The following is an 18785-nucleotide window of genomic DNA, read 5'->3' as shown; positions in this document are numbered from 1 at the left end:
TGTTTTTATGTATTTAATATATTACTGAATCTTATCTTATTTGTTTGGACAGATATTGTTTTTACACTCGAGATATTGTTTCCTGATAAGAGTTCTACTTTATTTAGTTTGTATATAGATTTCAACTAATTATAAATGTAATGATGTTCCCAAAAGATGAAGATAAAGAAAGGAAACAAATTGATACGATCATTAGAAACCAATAGATGTTTTTGAAAATGTAAGCATGTTATAAACAAATATCAATGTATTCATTTCAGGTGAAGCATCATTTGCGGGTAATTTAAGAATATGGTATTAAGGATATCAATCATCTCCTTGATTGATTCCAATCATATCTTCCATGTTTGTAATATTGTATATACTCATATTGATTATAAGTGTGCTCAGCAAGTCTCTCTTGTGTATATATATTGTAAATCGTTGAATGGAATAAATCAATCACTTCTATAAACCTTTATATGGTATTTCTATAAACCTTTATATATGGAGGAGGCAATCTCATTTGGTCATTGGATCTATTCAGAAATCTATATGTAAAAACATATAGGTTAGTGGATCAGAATATTTACATTTTGGTTATTGGATATGCATATTTAACTACTGATCCAAAAATTTAATTGAAGTTACTTCATAATAGAGCACCTTGTTTTGGCCTATTATGTTAAAATGAAAGTAGTAGATAATAGTTTGGATGGACAAAACTTTCTGCTATTGTTTGATAATCATTAATCACATGTTAATAACAAAACCTAGTTTTGCCGTAGTTTGTTAAAATGCAAGTAGTAAATAAGAGATTCAAAGTACAAAACTTTAGCTGTTTCAAACATAAGGTTTAGATTTAACCATATATCTTTAGAAACCGTAAACTTTTGAAAAACAAAGTTTAGCTTTTTTTAATATAAGGTTTTAGAATCTGGAAAAAGGAAAACAGTAAAATAACACTTATTTCGAGTTGTTATTAAGAACATAGAATATAATCAAATCAATGCAACAGTAATTTCTTCTCCTCAAAACAATTTGAGTAACACCAACACGCTTGAATTAGGAGCTATAAAATGAGTAAGAAAGGTATAGATGTCGTTTGCTAGCTTAATGAGTCTTGAAGAGGGTATTAGACATCCTATATTTATAGGAAAAGAGTTCGGCTACGGTTACAACCTATTAGATCTAAAGAATATGCTTGCGAATCAATCTTTTGAATATATATTTTAGGTAAATTCTTCATTTGTGAGCTAATGAATATCCTGTTTATGTAGAATTTGGATTCTTTTGGTAACTGATTGATAACAAATTTAGAAATCACCTTAACTATTGGGATACGATTGTTTTAATAATATCTTCTTAATTTTGGTTTTATGGTATTATTTTCCAGATTGCCAGGATCAAACCAATGATCGTTGTGAACTTAAGTAATAATAAATTGTTATGTTTTCAACCGTCCAGATCGATCCATAGGATCCGCGTGCCGATCCAAAAATTAAACCCAGGATCCGCGTGTATTTCCGAACCAGTCGCCCAAGATCCATGGGTATTTTACGTTGGAAGTTATGATTTTACCCTTGAACGCTTATTTTCATTTACTCATAGATTATAATTTTGCCAATGGCATTCTATGTAATATTTTACACTTTATAGGGTTATTTAATATCCAGTGATTCCCAATTAATAGTTAGGATGTTGAAACTTTTGGATGGTGGCAAATAAAGCTAGAAATGCTACTCTTAATAAGCTGATATTTATATTCCTTTTTCCATCAGAATCTATCTCTTCCAACAAAAACTTAGTCCGTGAAGTGAATTTATTCGGACTGGATAGATTTAAGATGTTGAAAACATAGTTTATTATATGAACATAAGGATTATGAGCAAGAAGGTTGGCATAAAGACCACGCTTAATGTTCGGAACATTTACATAGTATATACACTGTACACATAGACCATAGTTTTCAGACTCGTCGATGTTATCTTATTCTCGATCACGATCGCCATAGTTTAGGTATGTGACATACATGTAAACAACATGTGAATAACAAATGCTGATTTGGTTTGATTCGAGCCTTTTTTACTTCAATTAATCTGGTGATGGTTGCTTGATGATTCAGTTGAAGATGCAACCTCTGAAGGAGTTTCTGTACTAAGTCAAAGTACCTCACAAAGTAGTTTAAGAAAACAGAGCATCGTGGAGCAAACAAATGGAAATTCGTAAAGTCAGTTTATGGCGGTTGGCTTGGAGTCTAGAAGCTTGGAGAAGATTCTAGAAGACTGAAGAGTTTCTTTTTCATAGGAGGAAGATTCTCAACCAAGCTATCGAGCGGTCATCTGAAATCCTGGCGGATGTGAAGTTCATTAAAGAGAAGCGTTATTCTACTACGTCTTTTTGGATGTTTTGTGAATCTTCTTCTGTTTGCATCTATGAATTTTGTTTTGAACTATAGCAAGCTAGTTATTTTTTCATCTCAATTTTATTGAAATTAGATGTTTCTGATAATTTTCAGGCTTCTTTTTTCTAATGAGAATTGAGAGTGCAAAATTGTAGGCAAAGTCCCAAAAATTGTTGAATGGGACGAAACAATCCGTGTGATGATAGGTGCTATGCTATAGTTTGATTAATGTTATAGCGGGACAATAAAAGAAAAAATAGAAAGACAATCATCTTCATAATTTACTGTAAGAATTTATTTTTTTGGTTGATTACAAGATTGATATCCCCATTTTAGAGTTGATTCATTGATTGACCAGGAGGCTAAATGGTGGAATATAAACCGAAAAAATTCAAGATCTAATTGAGTAGGAAAATATACTCTTAATTCTGACTAGCTCGTAGCTGAGACAAAGAGTCTAGAATAGTGACTCAGTTCCATCAGCACATGTGGTGTTCCCAACGAATTCCGTATTCACGAATTTAGACTTTCTATTATGGAGAGTTCGAAATCAAGATGGAACAAGGGAACATAGTGGTTTCTACCCTTGGTTAGCTTGGTATAACTCGAAAGCGAGGAACGATAACAATACTAAATATGTAGAAACCAGATCCTTGACAAAATATTTTGTGATTGCGAGATGAACTCAAAGCGTGGATGCGAGTCCAAGATTAGGTGTAGCAGAGTACATTGGTGAAGGCATGGGAGTCGTTCCAGAGCTTATCATCCCTTCTATGTTTTGAACTCCCTTGTTCTTTGTTTTCAAGTTGATGGTTCATGGAAAACCAAAACAAAAATGTGCAGCCAGTTTGGTTTTAATTTGATGGCTTCAACCAGATTCATCTAATTGGTTTGAAAGGATTTCAAATATATTTCATGTCTTTACACTAAGAACTCCTGACACTACACTACTTTTGGTAGCGCGGTATGCGGAATGATTTATTTCGAAACTGATTGCAGCGGATTTAGTAAGATGATTAACCCTTTTTCGCTATAAGATTTAATCTACACTGCAATAAACAAAGACCCGATTATCTTGCCGGTTCGACAAAACATCGAGCAATTCTGTCCTCGTTTGCAAACTCGTTGCGGATTGGTTGCACCACTAAGCAATCTTATTCCATGATGGTTAGTAATCTAGTATGTTAGCTGTAACTGTATGAATGAGTTTTAAAAACACTGTAATACACATCTTGAAAATACTTTACTATAATCAAACAACATGAAATCAAAGTCATTTCACTAATATCATAAAGAATATATGTTTTCATTAATTCTTTTTAACTTTCTTCATTATTGTACAAAAATTTTATATTACACCTACATCCATTTATCAAATAATATACTTTTCAACATGACATCCATCTAAATTCAAGCTAAGATCATCTTTCGAATTTTTCGATCAGATCATTGCCGTTAAGCAAATATAAAACAAATCAGGAGCAAACCTTATTGTTCTTCCTTAGGTATGCATGTGCACCTCTTCTGTTCTTCTGTTAACTCCTATATTATCCACACCAAAATAAACCAACTCATAACTCTTTTTACTATATACTGTTGACTAATCATTTTTAATTCATCTATTGGGTTCCTCTAAAAGGTTTTGTGTGTATATATATTAACTTAGATAATTTACCTGGATCTGCCTTTGAAGAACTTTCACGTATTCTACTGCTTCTTCTAACATGTCTGCAGTGTTGGTTTGCTGCAACAAAGACAAAAAAGTTAACCGATATACTCAAAGCCTAGATTCCAAATCTCCATATATACCAAAACCAAAAGTTTTCCTCAGTTTGTTCATAATCTATAGAGAGGAAACCAAGTTCATACTTATTTGATCGAGGTGACAACAATTCAAGTCCATATCAAGATCCATTCCACAGTTTGTGAATTACTTAGTTACAGAGCTGAGAACCGTGTCTCTGAAGTTGCATCACAACCATTAACAGTCATATTTAATTTGACCTCTAACTTCTACACTTGATTTAAGCATAGATAATCTTTGACCTATTTCTAGTCAATATAATTGTGTAACCGAGGTCATCAGATTATACCTAAGCTGAAAATTATATTACCTTGTCCATGTTAGGTACAAGCTCTTGTAGCTTCCTTATCCGATCACTAATCCGCGTCCTTCGTACCTACACAATGAAAGGTAAAGATAAATATACACTGACCAGAACAGAACAATCCTCTGTTCAATGAAGCATACAGTGCATCATTAAACATCCGTAAATTGAAAGTAAAGATATAAGTTGTATCACTAAACTTCAATGTATAAAGTTAAGAGAACCTTGATCACTACACTTCCAAAACATTGAAAATAAAGATTGAATGTTGTTTACCCTCTCGGCAATGCTGCGGGGATGAGTTGCGCAACCACGTTTAGCCCGAACCCTAAAAGCAACAGAGTCCTCCATAAGGTTCTCCATGTTCATATCCGACATGCTTGATACTCCGGTAGGAACTTGACCGCTGCTTTGCTCTCCTTTCTACTTACAGAAAAAAATTCCAAAAAGCGCAAATCAGCACTAATACCTTAATCAACACATAGGTAACACATATGTTCCCAAAATTTTGATCAAGTGTAGTTACTTAATACTAAGTAGACCAATGTACCAAAAGGTGTGGAGAATCAATACATTTGTACACATTAACCACCGAAGTATGTATCATCATGTGGACTTATGGTCTTCTAAACACTTTACCCATAGGAGCATTCTTTAATGTTCACATTGACACATTAAAGCCACAGAGCCAACAACAAAAACTGCCATTTTTTTTTTTTTGAGTTAAAATAGAAACTGCAACTTGCTTAGTTTGGTTCAGAAAAACACAAGTTGTCAATTTTAAGACAAGACTGGTCTTTTCAATCTCGAGAACTTGGTCAGCAAATTAACTAAAACAAGTAATAAGTCAGTTAAGTTCATCCTATTTTTGGCAAGTATAAGAAAACCCTAATTTAAGAACTAATTTTGGTTTACCATTTGAGAAGTAAACTCAGGAGAAGAGAAGAGTGCTTCCATTTCTCTAGACCGCTTACTTCCCGGAGAAACATCGATATTCCCCGATAAGTAATCGTAATTCGCCTGAATCCCAAAGCTTTGGATAAATCCATCAGAACCACTAAGAAAATCCGCCGGAGTACTATTCTGTCGGTGAAACCCACCTTGTTGATACAACCCTTGCTCAACAGGAATCGGGAACTCGAACGAGCCGCGACTTGTCGGTAAATCGTTCGAGTTCCCGGTAAGCAAATCGGTGAGACCAAGATTAGGTTTCAAAGACTCTTCTTCATCTTCCTCAAGTAAAGCTTCAAGCCAAGTCGCTGGAGCTGAACGGATCCGAGATAGTCCACTTCTACTTAGCCCTCCTCCTCCTCCTCTGCCTCCTCCGTCGTCACCACCGCCGCTACTACCGACGGATGTTGGTTGCATCCCCTTTGGCTTTTCTCTGGTTTCAATAGACACTACGAAAGCTTTTTTTCTCTTTCTTTACATTTTTTTTTTTGTTTCTTGCTCTGTTTTATTTTTTTCTTTAATTAATACATCAGCAGACCAGATTGTTGTTGTTCTTGGGTTATTTTTTTATTTATTTGTTTCAATAAAAAAATTGCGGCTAGTAATAATAAAGAACCCTAACCGTCTGATTAAGATACTTTTCTAACACTTGACTAAAAGATAAAGATAGTACAGAACCTAAAAAGGTTAGAGATGCGTCAGCGCGTAACAGAGAAACATTGCTTTAACGTCTCTTTTGTTATCTTTTTTTTTATGTAATAGATTATGGTTTACACCACTCTCGATGGAGGCGCGTAGTTTCCACCTTCTCGGTCCAATTCCGATATGTGAAAAATTAGCGACTTCGTATGTCTGCAAAATGCAACTTTTATTTAGTTGAGCTGCTTTGTAGAATTACAACATTTTAAAAGCTTTTGAAGAATTACAATATTTTAAAAAAGCTTTTGAAATTTTTTGTCTTTATTTTATATTAGAGTTATTCTCTGTTGTAACAATGTCTGTGTTGATTGCCTAACAAAAAATATAAGAACACGAAGTTTTTTTTCTTTTTCATGTAAGTACATCGACTCCGGATTAGTTCTCCTAACTTAATAAAATGGTCGCTGGTGAAAAAAAGTAAAGAATAAAAAACCATCCTATTAAAAAAAATATTACAATCTTAAAAAAAAATTACTTCATTTTTTAAATTTTTTTTGTTACTTTCGTTTTTAATTTATGGTTAAAATTTTATTTATTAATTTTAATTCTCATATATTATTTTTAAGATTTAAATGTTTATAAAATAAATAAAATAATTTGAAAGCACTTTTACAACTCGTGTGGTGTTCGGGTTGCCCGGCCATAAAAAATTCCCACAGAGTTTTTCAATCTCATCAAAACCGGTGATCGAAAAATTGAACACCAAAAACTGAAAATCTATACTATATAAAAGTTGAGGCTATTTGCTTCTAAAGCCGTCCACATAGGATTTAGAACGACCAATCGAAAGCTGCCACATCAATAATTAACATATTTAGCATTTAATTATTTAACATTTTTTAAAACAACTAATCGGAAGCTGTCACATCAATAATTAACATATTTAACATCTAATTAATTAACATTTTTAAAAATAATAATTACTTTCCATTTTAAAATTTAAAATAAAAAACGAAAATAACAAATATTAAATTTAAACTTATAAAAAAGGAAGCAATATAATTATAATTAAATAATATTAAACCTAAACCCTTACAGAATTTTGGGAGATTTGCAAAACTACTCTTTTTTTACTACCCTTTTGCAACAATATCTTTTTATGTTGTCCTTTTTTAAAAATACCATTTCCCTTGAACAGAATGACCAAATTATCCTCATCTAATAGGAACATGTAATTAGAAACTGAAATTTTCCCACCAAATTTTTGCACCAAAAATTTATTTTTCTCGCCAAAAAAATTTTCTGGCAAACTTTTTTCCCACCAAAAAGAAAAATCCCGCCAAAAAAATGATTATGCAAATCCTTGTAAAATTGTTTTGGGAAAAAATATATTTTCAAGAGATTTTAAAAGGGTTTTAAAATATTTACAAGGGATTTTAAAAGGGTTTTAAAAAATTTACAAGAGATTTTAAAAGTATTTTAAGAGATTTATAAGAGATTTTAAAAGATTTTAAAATATTTACAAGAGTTTTTAAAGGGTCTTCTTGTAAATTCTTTAAATATCTTTTAAAAACACTTGTACATCTTTAAAAATCTCTTGTAAATCTTTTGAAATCCTTTTAAAATACCTTGTAAATCTTTTAAAACACTTTTAAACCATTTAAAAATCTTTAAAAAACCTTTGTAAATCTTTTAAAGCCCTTTAAAATCCCTTGTAAATATTTTAAAACCCTTTTAAAATACCTTGTAAATCTTTTAAAACTCTTTTAAAATCCCTTGTAAATATTTTAAAACCTTTTTAAAACAATTTTTAACCCTTTAAAAATCTTTAAAAAAGCTTTGTAAATCTTTTAAAGCACTTTAAAATCCCTTGTAAATCTTTTAAAAAACTCTTTTAAAATCCTTGTAAATATTTTAAAACCCTTTTAAAATCCCTTGTAAATCTTTTAAAACTCTTTTAAAATTTCTTGTAAATCTTTTTAAACCCTTTTAAAATCCCTTGTAAATCTATTTCCCGCCAAAAAATATTTTTTTTGCGAGAAAACTAGTTTTGACAAAAAACTTTTTGGCGGTAATTTTTTTCGAATTTTTTTGGCGGGAAATTTATTTTGGATATTTTAGGCGAAAAATATTAATATTTTATTTTGTTAACCTAAAACAATTTTCAAATAGGGGTAAAATGGTCATAATGGCTAAAGAGGGTAAAAATGAAAATGGCTAAAAAAAGGGTAAAGTTAAAAAGGGGCATAATGAAAAGGGCATTAGAAAGAATTTTTCTAGAATTTTATACAACTAATCCAACATTTTTTAATATAACTTAAAGAAACGTAACAATGACGTGGTTTGATAGTGGTGTTTTTAATCGTATCAATTTGAATCAAATTCTCGAAGATATAAATTGAGGTCTTTCAGTCTGGAAAGCGTGAAGGTGAAAAGGATCTAAACTGCATCAAAAGAGAAAAGTGATAGAGTTAAGTACCAGTTTAGAAGGTAAAACATTTTCTTAGAATAACAGAAAACAAAACAGAGTACATCTTGACGAGCTTAAAAAATGCTTATACTAACAAGAAAAGTAAGAGATTTTCGAAGAAGAAATATGGAGCATATGAAAAGTTTAGAAGGTATGGCACATATTGTTTAGACAAAATTATAAGAGGATGGAAAGAGAAACTGTAAGAAAAAATAAAACAAATAAAACGAGTGATTGCAGAAAAATAGAGAGAGTGGTAGCTTTTTGTAAAAAATTGTGAAGATAGTAATTCATATACATATTGAAAAGAATGTGAGAAAAATATGAGTTGTTAAAAGAAAGTGTAGATAAGCTTATGAATATACTTTAATATAATATCTTATTTTTAGAAGAGCTATACAAACTAATGCAGCGAAGATAAACGAAAAACAATAGTAAATTTGCGGGTACCAAAATGAGAAAGTCGTCAAAATTATTTTTCATACAACAATTTATTTCATACGTTAAAAGACGTCGTTATCCTAAATATCTAAAATTAAAGAGAGAGTCATGAACCAAAAAAATGTTCTTTTGATAAATGTTGTAAAATCTAAAAGTTGTATTAAAGTTATTTTTAGTTATGCATTTAAATTGTAACTAATTGTCAGGGTAATTTTTAAATTTAAAGAGTTTATAATATTAAAAACAAGTAGACATATAAAAACATATCTTTCAAAATTTTCAATAAAAAAACTTAGTTACACATAAAATTATTAAAAGTTTTACAAATAGACTCACTCGGAGCGTAGGTTCATAACCTAGTAATAGCTATAATGGATGAGATCCGTTGAACACATTTATGAAAGATATTTACTCATCCTTGATAATAACCGGGTTACTTTGTGTCATCATTTTTTGCTAATAAAATTATAAAATATAAAATTTACTTTTATGATTGTGCAAAAGTAAAGATTTACCATCACATTATATATGCAAAATATAAAATTAAATTGTAAGATTATGTTTGACCAAAAAACAATTATTAGATCATATAATTGCTTAAAGTTAATATTATTATTCCTTAAATTCATTGCCTATATATTGTTTTACAAATGTGAACTTACATTGTTGATCCATAATAAATGTTGACCAACAAAAATAATAATCAATTTTTCAGAAACTTTATCTAAAAAAACAGATTTTAAATTTAATCAAAAAAATAAATAAATTTGGTGAATGGTATAATAAGTTCAACCTCAACTATTCACCAAATTTATTTATTTTTCTATTCAAAACCAAATGTTTAATTTCTAATCACCTAGTACTACACAATTTAACCCAAAAACACACATAATGGCACATGAAGTCGGCTACAGTCAAATGTGTTATATATAAAAAAGTCTTTAAAAAACTATGAAAGTAGCGTGTAAGGAATGACGCCGTCTTCTTCGGCCGTAACAACCGATGACGTCATGCTAACATGTGCATCTTGCTTCTCTACACGGTGGAGTCGCATCATCTTTTTGATCCTCTGTTCACCTCTTCTCTGCCTTTCAATACCTCTCCTCTGTGCCGTTGAGATTTTCAGCCGCCTCCTCAGCCGGATCGTGAAACCTCCACCTTCCTCCGCCGTGTCGAAAGTCCTCGTCGACGATGAAGATAATTTACGGCTCCGGCAATGTGAAGAAGGATTTGGAATGAAAGAAGAAGATGAAAATGAAGAAAGTGGTTTGCTTCATAGATACTTAGATAATCAGTTGAGTTTGGCTAGAACTATTTTTGATGATGACGGCGATCGTGATCATGATTCTATTAGGGTTCCTTTTTTGTCGTAAATCTTTCTTTTTATAAGGGAATTTTAAAATGCAAATGTAGATAAATAAATATACTTTCGATTAGTATCAATTTACATTTATTTATTTTTTGTTTCTTGAATTCAACAATTTTCAACCGAAAACTTGGTGACAATTTATTATCATCATATTCATCCTTGTCATTGAAATTAGTCGCAATTGATCTTATAAATTTATCGACTTATGTCCCTCCTATCTAATGTCGGATATTTGAATATACGACAAAGTTATCATTATTTATCAATTACCAGCCCCTCTAGTGACCCACAATAGCTAGCTTAAGTATTTGGATGTTCCTTGCCCAAAATATATATATATATATATATATATATATTTGGATGTTCTTGCATCTTATAATTTTTTTTAAACGCGGTAGAAAAAAACACATTTTAGGGATTTCAAACACAACTTATTAGTAACTATCCAATTTTCCGAATTTTGAAACACAATTAGTTTGTTTTGTGTAGTAAAAATGTTTAAAATTTTCTATGAGTTGTCATAGCATTTACATGAATGTTGTGACTTTAGGACGAGACTATGCAAATGGAAACTTCAAACTTAATTCTTGAAGATACTACTTGAAAGCTAAGGCTTGGTTTCCTTTAAAAGCCATTCAACACTCAAAAGTCAAAAACATTCCTCAGTGAAATTTGGAAGCAAACTGAAAAATAAAAAATAAGAGAGCAAAATACAATATAAAACAAAAGAATTTAGCAAACAGAACCACACAAACATATAAGTCGGTAAAAGAGAGAAAAACAAAACACAATCAACAATCATATGATCAAGTTCTAAACTAAGAAACACTCAGACGAAAGATGCGGCTTTTGTTACTCACAAGCTAAAGGCTTAACCTTGAACCTGTAGATAAGCATTTTCTTGGTCGAAGTCGGGTTATCAACAGTTAGCAAAATCCTGCCAACTTCTCCAACTTTGAAGCTATGAGACACCACCAGTTCATTTTTCGCAGTCATCTTCCTCGGTTTCTGAATGATCACTGTATACCCTTCTTTGTTCTCCGGCACAAACTCCGCTCCATACGAAACCTCCCATCCCACTACTCTTATCTCCCACACGATTGTACATTTCTGAAGAAAAAAGTGTTTTGAGGCACAAATGTAAGAAGACTTCAAAACATAGCTGAATCTTAAGTACTTAGTATTGAAACCACAATCTTCAACATATGAAACAACATTTATTAGTTAATTGTAAGCGTAAACGCCAATGTTATAATAAACTAGTTATCTTCCAAACACAAACACAGAAATGGGCGTTTGAAAAAGTTGTATAAAATGTCTTTATACAAAATGGTCTCACCTCGTAAACAATAATCTCGACGGTTTGTTTAGTAGTTGGTTTAACAGTAATCTCGGTAGCGATATCATCGTGTGTGAAATCCGAGTTACACTCGCAATTATCCACACTTAGTCCACCATACTGAACCGGGACATGTTCGGGTGATATGTACCTATATAACCAAAGACAAGAGAGACACTTAACACTTCCAATAGTTAATCTAAACAATTCCAAAAAAAGGATTTTGGTAATTACTTGAGAAGGGTTTCTGCAGATCTTGAAGGACCTGCGAAAACTAGTTTGCTCTTTGACCTTTGTGACATAAAAGGACTAATAATTCTATAGAACGCAAGGTACCACCATGGAACATTGATGAATATCTGATCAAACATTCAACATTCAACAACATCAGATCTGAGCAATCATAAAGTCATTGGTCAGTGTAATAAAGATTCATACCTGTTTAGAGACAAACTCAGGGTAATTGTCTTGAAGAAGATGAAGAGCTTGCTTAGTAGCTAACCTAAGCTCAGTCTTACCAGGTCCTGGAGAATTCTTAAGATCATTTACTTGACATATCGTGGAAACACCACCAGCTACAAAATCAAGATTCCTGATACTCTTTTCAAGAAACTGAATCCTCCATCTCAAGAACCGTTCTCTCTTCTCTTCATCTGAAAACGTTTTCTGATAAAGATCTTTGTTCTGAAACTCACCGTAGACATTGTAACAGACAGGATGATTCTCCTTGTCTTGTCCTTGCATGAACACAACTTTGTCTAAATCGTCACCGAGGTTTTCGTCTAGAAGCTCTTCGATGTTGAAGTCGATTCTCCATTGGAGTGTCTTGTTTAGCATTGAGTAAGCTTCTTGAGGTTTAAAGTCTCTTGCTCTTAGAAACTTTAACAAAACGACGTCGGTTCTGTCGTCTTTGAGAAGTGGCACACCCCATATAGAGGTTTTGCTTGAATCTTGTGATACTTGAAGAAGGTGACGAAGCTCTTGAAGTGCGTTTAACTCTGTTTCTGAAAGATCGGAGATTTTGTTTGTTTCTTCTTTGAATGAACCGAGACTACGAGGAATCTGAATCTTTTGTTTCTCTTCTACTTCTGCTTCTTCTCTGTTCATCATTTCGGCTAAAGATCTAGATGCAACAGTGGAAGTAGTAGTAGATGGTGGTGGTGGTGGTGTCTGAGGCTCTGGTTGCTTTGGCTCAGGGACTGACGCTGCAGCTTCTAACACCGCTTCATCTGGTAGTTCTGGCTCTGTCCAATCTTCTACTTCCATGTACTTTCTCCTCTGCTCCAACATTAGTTTCTGTGATGGCTCTGTCTCTGAATAATCCTCCGCCGCATGGTTAGGCTCTTCTGTCTCGGAAGTTACAAGCAATGACGTGTCTGCCTCCGATGTTTCTGTCTCCGGCGTCGGTGTCACTCCACGTGGCTGCTCTGAATCCTCCGCCGCATGGTTGAGAACCTCTGACTTCACAGTCTCTGTCTCCGGCGTCACTTCATGTGTCTGCTCTGAATCCTCCGCCACGTGGTTGAGAAACTCTGATTTCACAGTCTCTTTCTCCGGCGTCACTTCATGTGTCTGCTCTGAATCCTCCGCCGTGTGGTTGAGAACCTCTAGCTTCGCAGTCTCTGTCTCCGGCGTCACTTCATGTGTCTGCTCTGAATCCTCCGCCGCGTGGTTGAGACCTTCTGACTCCAAAGTCATCGTCTCCGGCGTCACCTTCTCTGAAACAACCTCCGCCGTATGATTTGACTCCTCTAGCTCCGGCATCAAAGGTAGCTTCAGATTTGTCTCCGAAGTCACCGGTGCCTCTTCTTCCGATGTTACATGCTTTGGCTCATCTTCTTCACCGGAAGGCATTGAAACGTCGGAGGTTAAAGGTGGCGGCGGAGTAGTAGTTGCAGAATCTTGAGACATTTTTTTATTGTTCTTGAAAAAAGAAGAAGAAAGGGACAGAGAGAGATTAACGGGTTATTCAGGTAGAGAGGAATGGTCAAAGAAGAGGAATCCAATGTTGGGCTCTAAATTTACAACTCAAAAAGCTGTCCTAATAAAGTAAAAGATGTCCTTTTCCTTTTTAAAGTTGTAACCAGTAGTACTTTATTAAATTATTATGCTACTAAGTTGTAAGTTGTAACTACCAAAGTAATGATCTATGTTCGTGCATATATTTTTGGGTTTAGCTAATGGTCTTTCAGAACATTTCCAGGTTGAATTGTTAGTACGTTTATTTGTAAACAAAAGAAATGTGAAGATTTTGGTGAGTACAAGAATGCTTCTCGAATATTGTTTTAGCACTCAATTTAGCAAGTTAGAGAAGACCAAGGGTTATAAAATGTAAAAGACGCTTTTTTTTTTAACAGACGCATTATTATTATTGTTATAAAAGAGACATATAATTTAGGTTGTAAAATGGAAATTTCTAATCATACATGTGTTTTTATTTAATGTGACCATCTTATTATAAGTTGAATTTTACAAGTTGCTAACTCATGTGATCACGATATCATCATGTCTCAAATCTAAATTTATTAATATATTTAAAGATAAATATAAGAAAAGCTGTATAACTCTATCAGAAAAAAATATATGCATAAGTTAAAAAAAATTATATAAAAAAGGTGAGAATTCCTTTTCCTATAACGGAAATTTCAATATATTAAACTATTAATCTTAATTCTATTGATTATTTTTGTTAATATATTAAAATATTTTCTAAATTCTTTATCCGTATTCGACTGAAAAAAAAAAAATTATTAATAGAGCTTGACATATTGTATAATTGTGATTTGCAAAATAGTGGCAAATTTCAATTAATTGATAATATTTTTCAATTTTGGAACTTAAATATGGGTAGTACCCTTTTATTTGCATAAAAACCCAAAATAAATATAATCGTAAAACAAATAATAACGTAAATAACAATATGTAATTATATATATATATATATATATATATATATATATATATATTAATATCAAAGATTAATGGGGGATTTAAGTGTAATCGTCGTGTTTGAGTATGACGTTTAAGACAAATTAATAATATCAAAAGTTTAGCTTACTTACATAATAACAGGATTTGACCAAAGGTACACCGGATGATATATATATATCTTTTTTGTTATAAACTTATGATATTGTTGTATTTTAATTTAATTGGTATAAACTTATGTTTGATTGTGGATACACTGGGGGTCGATCTTTTATAATCAAAATTTTAAATTATAGTTGTTTTGTCTAGTGTTTAAGATTGTATAAATTGTATTTTGATTGTTAATTTTAAGAATTTACCCATGGTATACAGTCTCAAACTAATTTCGACCCAAAATCTGTCCTACCATATAACCCATCCTGTAAAACTAAATATCATTTTGTTATTTTTCTTTTTTATAATACTTTTATTTAAAAGACGTATAATTCAATATATACTGCAAGATTAATAATTTGTTCTTTTTGTATAAACCGATGAATTTGTTGTATATAATACTTTTTGTTGTTTTTTAGTTATAAAATTATGATTGATTGTGTACAGTTTGTAATAAGGTGTAAGTTTTTGATATTCTTAGTCTATTTTTTTTTTTGTCTTTTATATGATTTTTTATATTATTTGATTTTTATACAAACAATACTGTTTTTCATGCATCATTTTATTATAACTTAAACGTATAAGCAAACTAATTAGGTCGTTAAGCTTCGTCAGAGAAACTGTGGTGGTCGGTATCATTAGTCGGATAGCTAAGAGTCAAGTTAGTCGGATAATCGGTATGTGTTACCCGCCCTTAGTCTTTTATTATTTTTAGAATATTTTTAGAATATTTTTCTAATTTTTTTTTGGTCTGAAGCTTATATCCATCATTAGTACGAGTCAGAGAAAGCTTAGGCAGATCGAGATCGGGTTGGTCAAGGGTAGCGATTTCTCGTTCATCCAGACCAATGTGAATTAGGGTTATGTGTTTCATGTGGTTACATGTAGTTCATGGAACTCATCTAAACAAGATTGATTGTTGTTTATTTTCTTTCGTTTGTAGATCTAGAGTTTTTGATTGATTTGGTTGCCTAAATGTTAGCTTCTAGATGAGATATTAGCTAAGTGTAGACTTATGCATAAATATATATGATATGGATTGAATTGATGCTTAATGATTGAATTGTTGTATGATTACTTAGCTTTGTGGATGGGGGTGATGTTATAGAAGTTTTTTTGGAGCTTCTACACAAATACATATACGACTTAACTTTCTGAATCTCGTTGCATATCTAGTTCTTATACTTAATCATATAATGACATATGTTGACTACAACAACACTAATCAAGCGTTGTAATGATTTCTAAAGCTTGTGTGTGGGGTAAAGTTCTTAAAGTTGTTTTTTATAAAAATTCTACACAAAAACTCACGACTTTAGCTTTCAGAATCCAGTTACATGTGATCTATAAATCCAAGGCGCTAAATATATCAAAGTTTTAAGGGGCATCACAATCATATAAAAATCTAGTGGTTGATGTTTTAATCATATATATGAAAGAAGGTTAACTCTCTCCCACAACTTGACACATCAGCACATGAGAGCTTGCCACCTAGACTTCATAAAATAACTAATACATAATTAGTAATTAATTCAACATAACAACTAAAATATGAGAGTATAATTAGTCAGAACTTGAACCATCATTCTTTCTATATCTTTTTAATTCAATATATTCTTTTTAATTTTGAGATCCACTTAGTGGCTAAAGTGATCATAAAATCCAAACATGCTACACATATTCCTTACCTAAAAATTAGACGTTTATTATGAAATAAACTAAATGAATATGCAGATTAAATATATCTAAGTTTTTCGAAATTTATGATAAGAAAACAAGTAATTTGAAAGATGTTTGAGGAGCTATCCTTATAACTAATACGTAAGATATAAGATTATGACAAGAACTTAACTAAACTTTCCAAAAACATCAAGTTGAATATGATTAGATTGAATATGCAGAGACATGGTTAATAAAGACATGTTATATTTTTAGTGTAAGAAATAAAATTTTACCGTCTCACAATCTAAACATATAACAAAAAAAACAAGGATATATATATATAAAAAAACTGAGAATCTAGAACAACAATAAAAACAACTCAAACACATTCGTTTTTCAGATGAACTAATATAGTTGGACTTTTCAAAAACAATTACAAATTATATTTATGTTTCAAAACCGATGGATTCAACTTTACTTTATATAAACAGACATTATATAAAATAATTTGTAAATAATAATATATAACCCCGCACGTAGTGCAGATACTCATCTAATTAGTTATAAAAGGTCACGAGTTTGATATTCAAACTGAATTTTCTTACAATTTTATATTTTAATTTTAAAAGGACGATAAATTTTTTTAGACTTTAGGCATCATATATGTTTGGACCGGTTGTCAAACTGTCTAATTTTTTAATTATTTTATATTTTAATTTTAAAAGGACGATAAATTTTTGTTGGACTTTAGGCATCATATATGTTTGGACCGATCGTGTATAGATTCGTCCATTGTATACATTAGGTTATCTTGTAAAATGTTTAAAATCATTTGTGTACGTACATTATATTGTTGTAAAAAGTTAAAAGCATCCAAAAACTTTACGAATGATGATGCAAAAAAAAAAGACGATAGAAATAAATAAAAAAATAGTCGAAATATTCCACATTTGTTTTTAATCTATTCATCATAAGCACTATAAAAATGATGGGGGTCTTTTATGTTTTATTCATACAGATTAATATAATTTTATTGGTCTGATTGATAACCAAAAGCTGTACAAGTTTTTTTAGTTGTTAGTTTTATCCGAATAGCAAAACTGTTAAAAAAAGTTGTACAAAAAAGCTGAGAGTAAAACTTTTTATAACACTTTTGATAAAAAAATTATAATTGGTAATTGTCAAAACTGTACAAAATTGTATTGCTATTAAAATGGTTACTATCCAAACCCATTATTAATTTTAAAAATATATAATGTTTTTTATCAGCGTAATGATTACTTCAAATTTAAAGCGTAACTATATATATTTAAAAACTTCCGTTAATTATTTTTACACTCGACCAGACCATGATCTTTGTTTTAAATAACAGTAAGGTGACTGAAATCTTCTGAATGTTTTCAATTTAAATTATTCAATTATAACAAGGTGGAAGAACTTCCAAAAAATTTATTCATATAGATTAAGGAAATTATTTTATTAACTAGAATATATTAATACTTAAAAATTTGTCTCGTTAACAATCATAAGTACACAAACAATTAGGAGTACTACCAACTTTGGATACAACACATTCTCCATCTCCATTGCGCTCGGTAATGCATGATAGACGACATTCAATAGGGTAACATGGAGAAAGATCAATGATTATACTACAACGCTTATCTCCCTTAGCCTTCTCAACAACTGAAAAAACTGAAAAGGTAAAATCCCATATGTTATGACCTGAAACTATATATTTGTACATGCTTAGATGTTTGAAAGTGGAAAACATGAAATTACCTGACAAAGCAAGCATAAGTATGAGTAAATAAGAACATGATATCTTAGCCATGATCAATGTATATCACAACAAAAGAAAGCTACTAATGTTTTGTAAATTAGAGATGATAAATGAAAAGCTATTTTCTTTGCTTTATTGTTATGTAGTGTGTGTTTATATATATATATAGGTATACATCTAAGAAGAAATAAAAATAAAAAGAAAGTGAATGAATGTTAAAATTTTTGGGTTTGACTACATTGATTACTACGATTTGCACCTTCTCACCTTGTTAAAATTATAGCAATTAACTTAATTCATAGATTTTTTTCTTGTTTGTTTTCCTTTTCCTAGTGCTACATTAATGCGTAATACGTTTTTCTCTATCTATTTGACTATTTCCATACTTAAAAAAGTTTAGTCAAAGTTCAAGAAAATAATTATCACATAAACATTTAAGTCTGGACTGTTCTGAAATAACTATGACAACATCAAAAATAATAAAAGAGACGCATTTTTAGGTGGTAAATAGAAACTTGAAGAGAAATATCCTAAAATAACATCAAAATAAGCACACATA

The 18785-nt window shown here is 31.2% G+C and overlaps 4 protein-coding genes and 1 long non-coding RNA gene across 7 annotated transcripts; 1 reads left to right on the top strand and 4 right to left on the bottom strand.

Annotated features, from left to right (window-relative positions):
- Window positions 1–2172: 2172 nt before the first annotated feature.
- On the bottom strand, window positions 2173–2377 carry AT4G05700. The gene has a single exon (NR_141895.1). It is a non-coding gene; the product is annotated as an other RNA (long non-coding RNA).
- Window positions 2378–3608: 1231 nt separating this feature from the next.
- Window positions 3609–6060, bottom strand: FBH2 (basic helix-loop-helix (bHLH) DNA-binding superfamily protein). Its single transcript, NM_116987.5, has 5 exons — window positions 5407–6060; window positions 4768–4914; window positions 4498–4563; window positions 4059–4127; window positions 3609–3925 (listed from the first exon to the last, which is right to left on the bottom strand). The coding sequence occupies exons 1-5, from the start codon at window positions 5857–5859 to the stop codon at window positions 3872–3874; spliced, it is 789 nt and encodes a 262-aa protein (NP_192657.1). The 5' UTR covers window positions 5860–6060; the 3' UTR covers window positions 3609–3871.
- A 3528-nt stretch (window positions 6061–9588) lies between these two features.
- On the top strand, window positions 9589–10427 carry AT4G09170 (uncharacterized protein). The gene has a single exon (NM_116986.3). It carries the CDS (start codon window positions 9964–9966, stop codon window positions 10363–10365), a length of 402 nt encoding a protein of 133 aa, NP_192656.1. The 5' UTR covers window positions 9589–9963; the 3' UTR covers window positions 10366–10427.
- A 488-nt stretch (window positions 10428–10915) lies between these two features.
- Window positions 10916–13773, bottom strand: AT4G09160 (SEC14 cytosolic factor family protein / phosphoglyceride transfer family protein). 3 transcript variants are annotated; one of them, NM_001340613.1, is made up of 5 exons: window positions 13269–13756; window positions 12139–13193; window positions 11935–12059; window positions 11701–11851; window positions 10935–11471 (listed from the first exon to the last, which is right to left on the bottom strand). In NM_001340613.1, exons 1-5 carry the CDS (start codon window positions 13609–13611, stop codon window positions 11214–11216), a joined length of 1932 nt encoding a protein of 643 aa, NP_001328491.1. In that variant the 5' UTR covers window positions 13612–13756; the 3' UTR covers window positions 10935–11213. The 3 variants fall into 3 exon arrangements, with proteins under 3 accessions (NP_192655.2, NP_001328491.1, NP_001328490.1); NM_001340614.1 differs by having other exon boundaries at window positions 10956–11471; window positions 12139–13268; window positions 13344–13725; NM_116985.3 differs by having other exon boundaries at window positions 10916–11471; window positions 12139–13773.
- A 4185-nt stretch (window positions 13774–17958) lies between these two features.
- On the bottom strand, window positions 17959–18352 carry LCR36 (low-molecular-weight cysteine-rich 36). The gene is made up of 2 exons (NM_001036527.2): window positions 18226–18352; window positions 17959–18138 (listed from the first exon to the last, which is right to left on the bottom strand). Exons 1-2 carry the CDS (start codon window positions 18275–18277, stop codon window positions 17960–17962), a joined length of 231 nt encoding a protein of 76 aa, NP_001031604.1. The 5' UTR covers window positions 18278–18352; the 3' UTR covers window position 17959.
- Between the last annotated feature and the right edge of the window lie 433 nt (window positions 18353–18785).

This window comes from Arabidopsis thaliana, chromosome 4 (assembly GCF_000001735.4).
Source record: "Arabidopsis thaliana chromosome 4, partial sequence".
In the NCBI taxonomy this organism is placed as follows: Eukaryota; Viridiplantae; Streptophyta; class Magnoliopsida; order Brassicales; family Brassicaceae; genus Arabidopsis; species Arabidopsis thaliana.
The sequence above is the reverse complement of the archived record's forward strand: the minus strand, read 5'-3'. Positions and strand labels throughout refer to the sequence as shown.

Bases quoted from the DNA above. Each gene is read 5' to 3' on its own strand.
- FBH2 (NM_116987.5), bottom strand. From the start codon at position 5,859: ATGCAACCAACATCCGTCGGTAGTAGCGGCGGTGGTGACGACGGAGGA. The intron at 4,564-4,767 runs GTAAACAACATT...TTCATTGTGTAG, and splicing joins CCCGCAGCATTGCCGAGAGG to GTACGAAGGACGCGGATTAG. The intron at 4,128-4,497 runs GTAATATAATTT...TCTTTGTTGCAG, and splicing joins TTGTACCTAACATGGACAAG to CAAACCAACACTGCAGACAT.
- AT4G09170 (NM_116986.3), top strand. From the start codon at position 9,964: ATGACGCCGTCTTCTTCGGCCGTAACAACCGATGACGTCATGCTAACA.
- AT4G09160 (NM_116985.3), bottom strand. From the start codon at position 13,611: ATGTCTCAAGATTCTGCAACTACTACTCCGCCGCCACCTTTAACCTCC. The intron at 12,060-12,138 runs GTATGAATCTTT...ATGTTTGATCAG, and splicing joins CTGAGTTTGTCTCTAAACAG to ATATTCATCAATGTTCCATG. The intron at 11,852-11,934 runs GTAATTACCAAA...TTGGTTATATAG, and splicing joins TCTGCAGAAACCCTTCTCAA to GTACATATCACCCGAACATG.
- LCR36 (NM_001036527.2), bottom strand. From the start codon at position 18,277: ATGGCTAAGATATCATGTTCTTATTTACTCATACTTATGCTTGCTTTG. The intron at 18,139-18,225 runs GTAATTTCATGT...TTACCTTTTCAG, and splicing joins ACTTATGCTTGCTTTGTCAG to TTTTTTCAGTTGTTGAGAAG.